We start from the raw sequence: 12,971 nt of genomic DNA, 5'->3' as shown, positions 1-12,971 counted from the left end.
GAGAAAAATATAATTTTACTAATTTTACAGGAAAATTACCTGGTTTTGCTTACTCAAAAAAAAAAAAATCATCAAACAGGTACCCACCATTTTGTAAAACAATACAAAGTACATGATAAGAAAAAAATCTATCTTGTTAGAACCTTTGAGAAGTAACTTCTCATTTTAAAGATGACGCTGAGAAACTAAATATTAAGCACATTACTTTTGCTTAAAAATAAGCACACTACTTTTGCCTAAAAAATAAAAATTAACAATAAAAGTTGATTATGAAAATATTAACATGAATAGAGCTCATAAGATACTTAACTGAAAACAGTATCTATAAAAGGATTGGAAGGACAAAAGGGTAGAAAACCAGGATAAGGTAAGACCACTGCACATTAAATGCAAAGCTAAGTAATACCTACTCAGCCATGCAAGTCAGTATATAACAAGAAATTTGCAAAAACTGGAAAATTCTGATAGCACAGTGAATAAATGGATAACCTAAACAGCTATTCTGAACAAGAGAGCCTCACATTTTATGATTTATTTCATCAAGACAGGAATTTATGAACAGATAATGAGGCCAATTAAGTCTTCCTAAAAGTGGAATAATCAGACAGAGTGGTCATTTAGGAAGATTAATCTACATATACTGTACTAGAAGAGAGACTGGAGAAACAGAGAAACTAGAGAGACAGAGACTAGAGAGACAGAGAAACCTAAGCAGGCTTTAGAAATCCTATCTGTATTCCTGGTTGACTCCTTTTTCTTTTCCTTATCGTAGCTATTTTGGAGGAGGGTATGGCAACTCATTCCAGTATTCTTGCCTGGAGAATCCTCATGGACAGAGGAGCCTGGAGGGCTGCAGTCCATGGGGTCGCAAAGAGTCAGACACGACTAAGCGACTAAGCACAGCACAACACTGTAGCTGCTACAAACCATCCTTCTCAAAACTAGGTCCACTTTAGTCCCTTCTCAGCAAATCTTGTTTTTATGTCATACTAGAAATTTATAAAGCATGAAAGTCCTGAAGTTCTTACTATAAATGTATTAGAATCTGAAACAATTTTTAGTTCCTTTCCAAAGGAAGCAGTGCTTGTCTCCTAAGTAAAAATGATCTATTCACCTTCATTTTTTACTTATAAGCGTGCTTCACTAATTGAACCCTTGTGTACCTCTATACAGATTCTCAAAGCATATGACTCTTTGACCAAAATTATTCTTGCTAATTTCACCAGTGAACATTTCTTCAGAATAGTAAGAAAGAGTGGGACTTGGAGTCAGTTGCTTAGGTGTGAATCCTTGGGCAAATTTTTAAGCATATGCTCACGATTTTATTCATGAAATCATGAAATGTATACTTATATCTAGAGTTGTAAAGATTTCACATACCAATATAAATAAAGTATGCTGTGCTTAGTCACTCAGTCGTGCCCAACTCTTTGTGACCCCATGTACTGTAGCCCGCCAGGCTCCTCTATCCATGGGGATTTTTCAGGCCCGAATACTGGAAAGGGTAGCTTTTCCCTTCTCCAGGGGAATTTTCCCAACCCAGAGATCGAACCCAGGTCTTCCACAATGCAGGCGGTTCTTTTACCAGCTGAGCCACAAGGGAAGCCCCTGTACACTATACATATAATTAGTCTCCTGGGGCTAATTATTTACCGGTCAGACTCTTACTCATTTTTAAATGCTCAACCTAAAATTTACCTCTACTCACAAGTCATCATAAAAACATCTCAAGGAGCTGAATACTCCTCTCCTTTGTGCCACCTCTTAACTCAAAATTTCTATAACAAGTTACCTGAAATTTCTTACAAGCTCAACTACTTTGCAGGATTTGGGTGGATACTGTTAGCAAAAGTAAAAGAATAAATCTTGGGAAAAAGGCAGGAAACAAGAATAATTCTTTTTCCTTCCAGAACAAGTCACAAGAAAAAGAAGATAGAGATTTTGAGTTACTGAAGAAAATATCAGCTATAGTATATAGAGGATTGCAAATGAGTGAAAATATAGATTACAAATCCTGTACACAAACATAAATGATTTATCTGTTGCATGTTTTCTTAACTAGTCTATGAGATCCATAAAATCAAGAACCATGCCTTGGTCAGTGCCCATCAGTGTATAGTACATATTAAGTGCCTAATAAATATTTGGTGAGTGAATAAATATTTGTGTTCATAATTTGAATAGAGGTGTATGGCACACTTTAAAGAAACAAAGAAACTTATTATTTTCCAGCATTAGAAACAAGTAACAACCTCCCCCCCAGCCCCCACCCAAATGAAACACAGTCCTTACAGAGATAGCAAATAGGAATCATGTATTATTTCTGTAAAAGTTAGAAATGTCAAATGATAAATCTTATGATTCCCTAAACATAAGTAAATTACCTATTTGGCCAGCAATGACAGGAGGTCTAACAACTAAAAGTATCAGTTTATCAAGCAGGAGATGAAGAAATCGGACCACTGGTTCCAACTGAGATGAATTCAACGCTGAAATACTGCTCTTCAATTCATTTTCTAAATTGTTTTCCATGATTCGCATGTCTCCAATTCGGACTGGGAACATGTGTTCATCCAGAGCATTTACCAGAGCAAAAAACTTATCGAGATAAGGATCCTAAAACAAAGAAGGAACAGAGGCACTAAACAAACTTAGCTTTGTAAATACTCCTAACTATGGACCTCTGGTATCTCATACTAATTGATAACACAAAAGAGTACACATTAGTATATACATTGTTTCCAATTACACAGTATTCTATTCTCATCTGTTATTATAATGTAGCTGCTTCAAATACTATTGATTACACACACAAAAAAATCTATTGATATCAGGATTTTTTTCCAGTTGTTGAGTCTGTCTTATTGTTATAGAGCTCAATTATTATGGCAGGTGTGTTAGTAACCTACCTGTGTCAATTATTAATTTATTACCTCTTAGCTCCATCCAACCCCTCCGCCCATCTTTTCCACATTTTGCAATCCTGGACCTAGACTCTTCAAACTACATTTGTCCTTTGTCAGCTGGCTTGTGTTAGGCTCTGACAACAGAGGGTATGGGAAAGAGTCTTGCCAGGCTTGAGGAGTTGGAAGGGAGTCTTCTTCTCCCTGTTTGCTTTCCTGATGGCGGCGAGTGGACGCGAAGCTATGGCTCAGAGGCGAGGGTCGTGGGCAGCAGGGGTGGCTCTCCAGTTTCACAGCAGGTCCCTCTATCCAGTCTCCTCCACAACACAGCACAGCAGGCGCAGTGTGACTGTGGCAGCGGTGTCCCTCTTCAGGGGTCTGACTCTCACCCTTCAAATCTTCCTCTAGGTTTCCAAGTTCCTTCCTCCCTTATCACTCTGTAACTGCTCTCTGTTACAGATTCTCTTTTAACCCATTTATGGAGTGAGTCACCTTTAACCTAGTTAACATTTATTTACAGATTTTCTCCATTCCATTATTGGCAGTTTTCATCTCCTGACTAAAGCCTAACTGCTATTCTCTAACTTCTTTATGCGCTGACAGAACCACAATCTTTATTTAAAGCAGAAATGTGCCTGCTCTTCGAGCTTTATTCGTATCTATTTGATGACCACATGCTATCATTTTGACCAATGAGATGTGAGAAAAAGTCTACTAAAACTCCAGGGAGACTTTTAGTTAGTTAACAATGAAAACAAACTTTAAGAAAAGGCACTAATGCTAAACAGCTTTACATTTATCATCTTCAGTTCAGTTCAGTCGCTCAGTCGTGTCCGACCCTGCGACCCCATGAATTACAGCACATCAGGCCTCCCTGTCCATCACCAACTCCTGGAGTTCACCCAGACTCCAGTCCATCGAGTCAGTGATGCCATCCAGCCATCTCATCCTCTGTCGTCCCCTTCTCCTCCTGCCCCCAATCCCTCCCAGCATCAGAGTCTTTTCCAATGAGTCAACTCTTCACGTGAGGTGGCCAAAGGACTGGAGTTTCAGCTTTAGCATCATTCCTTCCAAAGAAATCCCAGGGCTGATCTCCTTCAGAATGGACCGGTTGGATCTCCTTGCAGTCCAAGGGACTCTCAAGAGTCTTCTCCAACACCACAGTTCAAAAGCATCAATTCTTCGGCGTTCAGCCTTCTTCACAGTCCAACTCTCACATCCATACATGACCACAGGTAAAACCAAAGCCTTGACTAGACGGACCTTTGTTGGCAAAGTAATGTCTCTGCTTTTCAATATGCTATCTAGGTTGGTCATAACTTTCCTTCCAAGGAGTAGGTGTCTTTTAATTTCATGGCTGCAGTCACCATCTGCAGTGATTTTGGAGCCCAGAAAAATAAAGTCTGACGCTGTTTCCACTGTTTCCCCATCTATTTCCCGTGAACTGATGGGATCAGATGCCATGGTCTTCGTTTTGTGAATGTCGAGCTTTAAGCCAACTTTTTCACTCTCCACCTTCACCTTCATCAAGAGGCTTTTAGTTCCTCTTCACTTTCTGCCATAAGGGTGGTGTCATCTGCATATCTGAGGTTATTGATATTTCTCCCAGCAATCTTGATTCTAGCTTGTGTTTCTTCCAATACTGTTTTAATTTGATATGTTTTAAATGAATAAAAATAATTCTATTGAACTCTGTATATAAATTTTGGTCAATTTTAAAGAGATACAAATGAAGTTACAAAACATCATAAAAACACTTAATGTCTTCAATTGAGCCTTTTAAAAAAGATTATAATACATGATGAAATTATATTACATAGCTGCAAAATTTATAAACTTTTGAGTTTCAGTCATATCTGAGACTGTCAGGATGCTACACATTATACCCTCCCAGTCTATTCTTCCTCTACTTCTACAGATTCAAAATCATCTATATGAAATATCTTGCCCGAAATCCTTCTTTGTTACATTAAAGAGAACACATGTATCTGCCTCCCTAAAAACAAAGTTGGAAGTAAAAGATACATTACCAACACTAAAAAAAGAGAAAACTAACAATGATTATAGGATTCAAAGCAAAAATGAAAAAGAATGTGTTTGTACACTTAAGAAGATATCATATGATACTAAAAATAATTTTATTACGAGAAGGAAAGTGTTTCAACAGTATACTATAATGCCAACCTTTTCATTATCAGAAGAGTAAGTTCTACAGGAAACACAAAAACATATGACATATCTAGTAACAGAAAAGTAAAAACTCCACTGGAGCATTATTTTACTGGGATCTACCTGTGGAAAGCTAAATAAAACATATATACTACCTTTTTTGCTGTTGTTTTAAAATATAATATAGAGACACTCTGTCTTCTTACTTTTCTCTATCTTACTGTGCAGAGAAGAGTTAACATAGCAAGCTTAAGACTGCTATCATTTCAAAGGCCTGATTGCAATAGGTTGGCCCTCGGCTGCTATCAGGAAGTTGGATATTAGGAGGGTTTCCACTGACAGGCGAATGCTCACTACACCGAAACTGTGCAAGCAATATAGTTTATGCTTAATACTTGCTTTCGTTCTATGAATCTCGCATCTTGGTATGTGTTAGGCAGTGGGTGTCTATGAGACAAGCCTATGGTAAAAACTCTGGGAACTGAGCTACCCTGGTAGACATTTCACATATGCTGTTCCCATTTGCCCTGTGTGACTCCACTAGGAGAAAACTCTTGAAAGCCTGTGTCCTATTTCCTCCAGACTGAACCTCTTTCCCCTTATCTGATTTTGCTTTATGTCTTTCACTAAAATAAATCATAGCTGTGAATATACTCTCCACTGAGTCCTGTGAGTTCTGCTAGAAAATCACAAAAGTTGAAGGTAGCCTTGGAAACCTCCGCATACCCTTTCAAGTTGGAGAACCCACATATTCTATTTTAAACATCCACCTCTTCTCACTCTATATTTTGTCCCTGGAAAATCATATTCACTAGCACAGTTTCAGCTATCACATTTATTCTGTTACTTCCCAATCCTAAATTCATTCATCACAAGTGCCTACAAGACATCTTTATCTGAAGTGCACAGGCACTTCAAACTCAAAATTAAAATTTCACCTCCTTGGTATGCTCCTAAATTTACTTCTCTCGTGTTTACTTTTAAGTTAGAAATCACCATCCTAAATTCTGTGGCATTTAAGGTTGTTCATAATATTTTATCAGCCTGGTCTTCTATGTTCATGTATCATGATTTTCCGTGCACTTAAAATTGCATTCACAACAGATTACCTGCCCTTGCTTTATCTGTTTATTTTTGGCTGCACTGGGTCTTCACTGCTGTGTATACACTTTCTCTAGTTTTGGCGAGAGGGGGCTGCTCTTTGTTCGGGTGCACCAGCTTCTCATTGCAGTGGCTTCTCTTGCTGCACACCCAGGCTCTAGGTGCACGGGCTTCAGTAGTTGTGGCACACCAGCTTAGTTGGCATGTGGAATCTTCCTGCCAGGGAAGACTGTGTCCCCTGCGCTGGCAGGAAGATTCTTATCCACTGTGCCACCAGGGAAGTCCTGCACTTGCTTTCAATCAACTGCACTGTCTACCTTCTCTTCTATATATGATAAATATCTACTCACCAATGCAGTAACTCAGTTCCCAGCAAAACTGACAACTCTCTGTACTTGAAAAAATTTAGTTCATATATCTAATATAATACTAGCTTTCTTGTATTATGATTATTTTTGCATTTCCTTCTATTTCACTGTAAAGTCCTTGAAAGGAAGGCTCACTCTTTCACAGGTAACAACATCCCTGACCACATGGAGCTTACAATATAATGGGAGAAAGAACATAAACAAAGGATATGAATGAATATATATGCACATGGAGAGAGAGAGAGAGTGAGACGAAGCAAAAGTACAAGAGCATGCAAGTGAAAATAACAAGCAGTAATGAGTGCAGTGTAAGACGATCCAGAGTGATGGAGCTGCTATGTTTAAGAGTTACATGCAAAGGCTTCTCTTTATGAAGAGAAGTCAAATGAATGTCAGAGGAAAAGCGTTCCAGTTACAGAATGAGTAAATACAAAGGCTTTCAGAAGACCTTCGCACATTTCAGAGATATAGAGAAAAATATGGAGACCCCCAAGGACCTTTTCCATTTGAAGTATCTAAGTCTATGAGAAATAAAATGAGCTGGAAAATCGTTTTTCAACTCTAATTATCCTGCTATGTTCTAGAAACTTAGGGGGAAAAAAATCACTTTAATTGTTCAAAATGAAGTCAATAACATTCTGAAAAGGAAAATATTTGCTTCTGCTGACATTAAATGATATTTTGTTGATTCCTTTAAAAAGTTACTTCTAAACCTATACATTTTAAACTGATACATAGTTTCAAATGTCATAACAGAAAAAATTGATTTAAGTTCAATTCATTTAAGTGAAATGTGATCGTAAAAATTATTAAAAAACCACTTACTTGTGTATGGATAGATGAAACAGCAACAACTTCAACATTAAAAACACCTTTGTGATTATCTACCCATTTCATGCCAGGTAGGGGAACCTATAAGACATTGAATACAATGATCACAGATGCTTAAGTTGATTATGAATGCTGAAACAACTACGAATTATGAAACAAAAATTACGATATCTCAATAAGAAAAAATACTATGGAAATATATTTTATGCACTACAAACAAATGTAAAACTTATATTTTGTTCTTATTACAAAATCAGTGTTTCCTACAAAAGAAGTAAAAGGCTCAAGGAGCAAAAAGCAGAAAATATGCCTTCAAAATTCTAGCTTCCTAGAAACATATCCCTTTATATCATTCCAAATCTTCCCTACACATATATATCTTTATATATACCCTCACATAGGTGGTACCAAACATATTATTTTGAAACCTGCTTTTCACCTATCACATTGTGAATCTCTTTTAATGGCAATAAATTCACAACTATAATATCTTATTGGTTTATAATAGCCTATTTTCTTTATATTAAAAACTCCTATGTTTTAATTTGGCTTTAAAATATTCATAAGCAAAGGAAGTCTGTTGTTTTAAGGATTAGGAAACATTTTTTTTTCTGACATAAATTGCTTGGAGTGTTAAAATCAGATCACAAAAAATTATTTTTAAAAGACAGTACATCAGTTCTCTCTATTCTTCCTGATAAGTACAGCTAAAAAGCTGGAACATGATACTTGAAAAAAGAAACATAGAGACTGAAAGGGGAGAGAAGGAGGTAGATGTGCTAGGGACCTCAGGATCAAAGGAACTATAAGGCAGTGTTTCCTGAGTTTTATTTTTCTCTCACGTATCCTGGACTAGTTTGCTAGAGAAGCTGGTAACCCAGAAATGCTAAAAGGAAAAGACAAAAAGTCTGCTCCCTCTAGCCAAACCCAACAATTGCCCTAATCTGGCCAAAGCCAAGAAAACAAACCACAGCCCCATTCCACCTCCATGTCTGACTCTTTGCAACGCTATGGACTACAACCCAACAGTCTCCTTTGTCCATGGGATTCTCCAAGCAAGAATACTAGAGTGGGTTGCCATGCCCGCTTCCAGGGGATCTTCCTGACCCAAGGATCGAACCCACATCTTTTATGTCTCCCGTATTGGCAAGTGGGTTCTTTACCACTAGCACCGCCTGGGAAGCCCCATGCACAGTGGGGAGTGTGAGTCTTTACCTCCCCCGGCAACAGGACTTCTCACTACTGCTAAAACACAGACTAACATAAGCTCTAGAGTCGCAGCATAATACCCAAAATGTTTCGGATATAACAAAAAATCACACACCATATCAAGAACCAGGACAATTTCTACTTAAATGAGAAAAGACAATCAACAGACATCAATAGTCAGATGACACAGATACTAGACAGATCTGACAGGAGTTTAAAGCAGCCATCAGGGAAAAAAAGGCTACACAAACAATTACAAACATCCTTGAAACAAATGAAAAAAAACCAGAATGTCTCAACAACAACAAAATAGGCAGATAGGCTTTCTTTCCCATGGTTTCTTATTTTTATTATATGAAGAAAATAAAACCAAATAAAGTCAGTTTTCTATTACAATTCAACACTAAAATTAGTGTTGGTAATTAATGTAGGTAAGAAATGTGGTATCTTTACTGAGGTAAATAATGAAGTCTTTGAAACTTTTTTTTAAAAAAAGCTGGTGGAGTATATAGTAACTACTCAATGCAAGAAATGGCACTAGCTCTTACAATGCAAAATACTCATTTTCATCTTTAAAAAATAGGACACCCAAGTAAACGGTGAACACATACTTCTTTAAAAACAATCTGCAGCATAAATATCATTTGGACACTTGTAAGAAATGTAAATAATCAAACCCCAGCCCAGACCTTACGAATCAGAAACTCTAGGGCTAAGGTTGAACCACTGGTAATACTACAAATACTCCAGGTGATTTTGATGCACGCTAAAGTAAGAACTACTCTCATAAAATATTCTAACAAGTAGTGTGGCAACAGGAATACCATAATAGTAGCAGACACTTCTTTAGTATACTTCATGTGCCTGGCATTATTCTAAGTTCTATGTACTACTAATCATTCAGTCATCAACACAATTCTTTCTGTAGGCATTACTTATTTTCCTCAATTTACAGATGAGAGAATTCAGGCAGACAGAGTCTTAAGTCAGGTTGCCATAACAAAATACCATATACTGGTTGACTTAAGTAACAGAAATTTATTTCCTCACAGCCTGAACACTAGAAGTCCAAGATCAAGGTGCTACCACGGTCAGTTTCTGGTAAGAACCCCTTCCTAGCTTGCAGATGACCACCTCTCACTGTCTCCTCACACAGCTGAGAGAGAGTAAGCTCTCTAGTGTCTCTTCTTACAGAGTACTAACCAGGCATGAGGCCCCACCCTCATGACCTCATCTAACCTAATTACCTCCCAAAGGCCCCCATCTCCAAAAGCTGTCACACTGGGCGCTAGGACTTCAACAATTTAGCAGAGTAAGAAACTTACCTGATATCATACAAGTGAGCAGTGAAATCTTGGAAACCATACTACACTGCCTTTCAAAGGTGTATGAGATTAGAAAAAAAAAAAACAACAACATATAATGCTTCAAAGTATTCTATAGAGTAATTTTAATTATAGGAGAAATAATAGTACTTCACTATATACATACTTAGAGACAGAAGTTTGAGAAAACTACCTTTGTAATGAGAAACTCATTTCATTGAATCTGGAGAATTTCAACGTGAGAGATACTGACCTCAGGAGACAGTACGGAATAAGCCTGTGGTGGTTTTTCCAGTGAGACTGGTAGGCAAAACTGCCCAGTCTTCAATCGTCCATTCTGAAGCATTGGTATCCACTTTTAAATAAAAAAGAAATAACATTAATTTAAATGTTTGTTATTAATATTACTTCAAAAATCTGTTTCAAGAACTTGCTATAAGCCAAATTTGTCTCACATCACTAAATACCAAGGGATTTAGTTAGGTAATAATAATAATTAGGCCTTTATAATTCATCTAAAGAAGTTTCCCCATGGCTTGAGAAGGATCTCCAAGCCATTATTACTAACTATGCAATATTTAAATCTATAGCAGTACCTTATTAGGCAAAGGAAAGTTGGCAGTAGAAAAAGGCCATAAGAGGAATCAATTTTAAACTGGGGTAATGTGCCAATGTAAACAGGGAAAGAAAGATTTGATTAGACATAAATGTTGAAAATAAAACTAAAGAGTATGACAAACTTATTTTCTAACATTTAGCAAAATTCATGTCATAAACTGAAAACAAAAAATATGAATCAAATGTTAGTTTTTCTCTTTTGGGTGAAGGCATGCCTTTCTGACAAAACTGTGATTAGCACAGTATGATGTATTCATCTTAGGTTTATAATTCAAAAGCAATGATTTTCAAGAAATACTCAAGGGTTTTAATTGCTTTAACTAAGGCAATTGAAAGGGGTTTTAATTACAGAGGTCTCTTTTAGTTATGTTACATTCAAACCATTTTCTTCTGAAGAACCCTTAAAACTATTATATTTACACAGTAATGTTGGATAAATATACAATAATTAGGACCAACACCTAAGTGTTTAAACATGTTAGTTAATTAATGACATTAGTTAACCATATTAACAAGCATTTTCTTCTTACGATGACCCTTCCTAACCAATGTGGAGAATCAGATAAGGAATCCTCAAATAATAATGGACACAAAGTATATCTTAAATATTGTAATTATTTTTATGATCAAAGAGGTAAATATTTAACAAAAATATACTTACTGTGTATCCAACAGGAGTTTCAAGAGGAGTATTTTGTTTTTGTTGACAACTAACATGATAAAAAGTAAAAAGCAAGTGATGATGGTCAGTTAAAGTAGCAGGGAGTTTAACCTTGATTTCTTCATGAAAATCAGGAGACCTTCATACAAAAAACAGAACAAAACAGATCAATAATCAATAATGTGTTCAAAACAAATAATTACTGCATTTGTATACCTGAGTAATTTTTAAATTAATTTCATGATTCGTGCTTAATTTTTCTTCTAGTCCAAAGTATTTTTATTTCCAAACTCTAAGTAACTAACTCCTACACTTCCAGATGAGGGAGCTGTCACTGTTTCTGAAATGTCTATCCCATTTTCATTAATGGGTTGAGTAATCCTACTATTTGAAAATTCACTAATAATCACCACCTTAATGCTGAGATCTTCATTAGATTGGAAATTGTATAGAAGAGGAAACTAGGGCAAGGCTTTCTATTTTATAACCAATCTAGATATGTATTACATAGAAAAATAAGTTTTTTATAGTATATCTCATAACCATACCATAGAAAAACATTTTTCTTTTATAGGAGTACAGCTTTATATTAAGACTAATTTGTTTATCCTTCTATTTAAAAAAAAAGAAAAAAGATATGTTTAGACAATCTGGTATCAAGATGGGCTCTCTATAGAATTTCCTTGTATTTATTATCCCATTGCTAAAGAAATAATGTTACCAAAAACATGGACTATTTACTGACTGACAGCTTAAAAAAAAAAGGAAAAGAGAAAAAAGAACAGAAAAAGAAATCAGAGAACACCCACAATTGCATGTGTCCCACTGCTTGAAAGTGCACACAGCTACTATAGGAATACAACAAATGTCATATCTGATCAAACCAGTAGTAGTTGCATCTCAATACAACTGAGATGTATTGAGAGTGGCCCGTATGGGCATTTCTGTGGTATAAGCATATGCATTTCTATGGTATATCATAAACAGCACCATGACTGCTATTTATGATATAGAGCTAAGACAGAACCTTAGCATCCCAGCCTTCTGTATTTGGTTAGTAGCTCTCAGAGTTATTACAATGAAAAGACATCCACACTGTATGGCTCCAACTATCTTTAAAGTGAAAGCCATCCCACCAACTAGGGATTTTCCTCTGATGCGAAATATGTCAAATATTCTTCCATCTCAAATAAGCTTCAAAAATGCTTAACAGGTAAGGGGCATAAAGGTTTTAATACCCATAAGAAAGATAGTTAATGCTTGCCATTTGATAATTTGATGACTTCAGTGAATATAAGATGCTATAGATCGTATTACTTACTAATCACCACTGAATTATGAGAAAGTTGTATTTACTAGTAGTGTTAGACTCTATCATTTTAATTCTACTAATGCTGAGAGCAACAAAATAAAGACTTAGCCACAAACTGAAATTACAACCTTCTTTCTCCATGTTTCCTGGTATTTAGTGTTTCAGTTCATTTCTTTCCTGAAATCATTATGTGAAGGTTCTTATGGAAAATTAAACATCTAAGAGTTATTCATCAATAAGTATTTTTATTTACCCACCATTAGGCTAATAAGCACTGTGTAATTTTTATGGTGGTTTTAAAGATGAATATTTTTAAAAAACCCTCAAAAGTATATATTTAGCAGAAGTATAAGAACATATATCAACAGCTATGCTATAAAGCAGGGGTTGGCAAACTATGGCCACAGGCCAAATCCAGTTCATTACTTGGTTTTGTACAGCCTACAAACTAAAAAATGATTCTTATATTTTTAA

General features: G+C 36.1%; 1 protein-coding gene across 10 annotated transcripts in view; it reads right to left on the bottom strand.

The window, feature by feature from the left end:
* Positions 1-12,971, bottom strand: part of DOCK7 (dedicator of cytokinesis 7) — a 208,257-nt gene that overhangs the window by 101,857 nt on the left and 93,429 nt on the right. For 9 of the 10 annotated variants that reach the window (XR_009493802.1, XR_009493804.1, XR_009493803.1 and 6 more), the window contains 4 exon segments: positions 11,186-11,324; positions 10,160-10,261; positions 7,367-7,453; positions 2,385-2,616 (listed from right to left, as the gene is read on the bottom strand). Coding sequence is in view for 3 of the 10 variants with exons in the window: in XM_005204517.5 (XP_005204574.1) it covers positions 2,385-2,616; positions 7,367-7,453; positions 10,160-10,261; positions 11,186-11,324 (560 nt within the window). In the remaining 7 variants the exon portion in view is untranslated. 10 annotated transcript variants of the gene reach the window in all.

This window comes from Bos taurus, chromosome 3 (genome assembly GCF_002263795.3).
Source record: "Bos taurus isolate L1 Dominette 01449 registration number 42190680 breed Hereford chromosome 3, ARS-UCD2.0, whole genome shotgun sequence".
In the NCBI taxonomy this organism is placed as follows: domain Eukaryota; kingdom Metazoa; phylum Chordata; class Mammalia; order Artiodactyla; family Bovidae; genus Bos; species Bos taurus.
The sequence above is the reverse complement of the archived record's forward strand: the minus strand, read 5'-3'. Positions and strand labels throughout refer to the sequence as shown.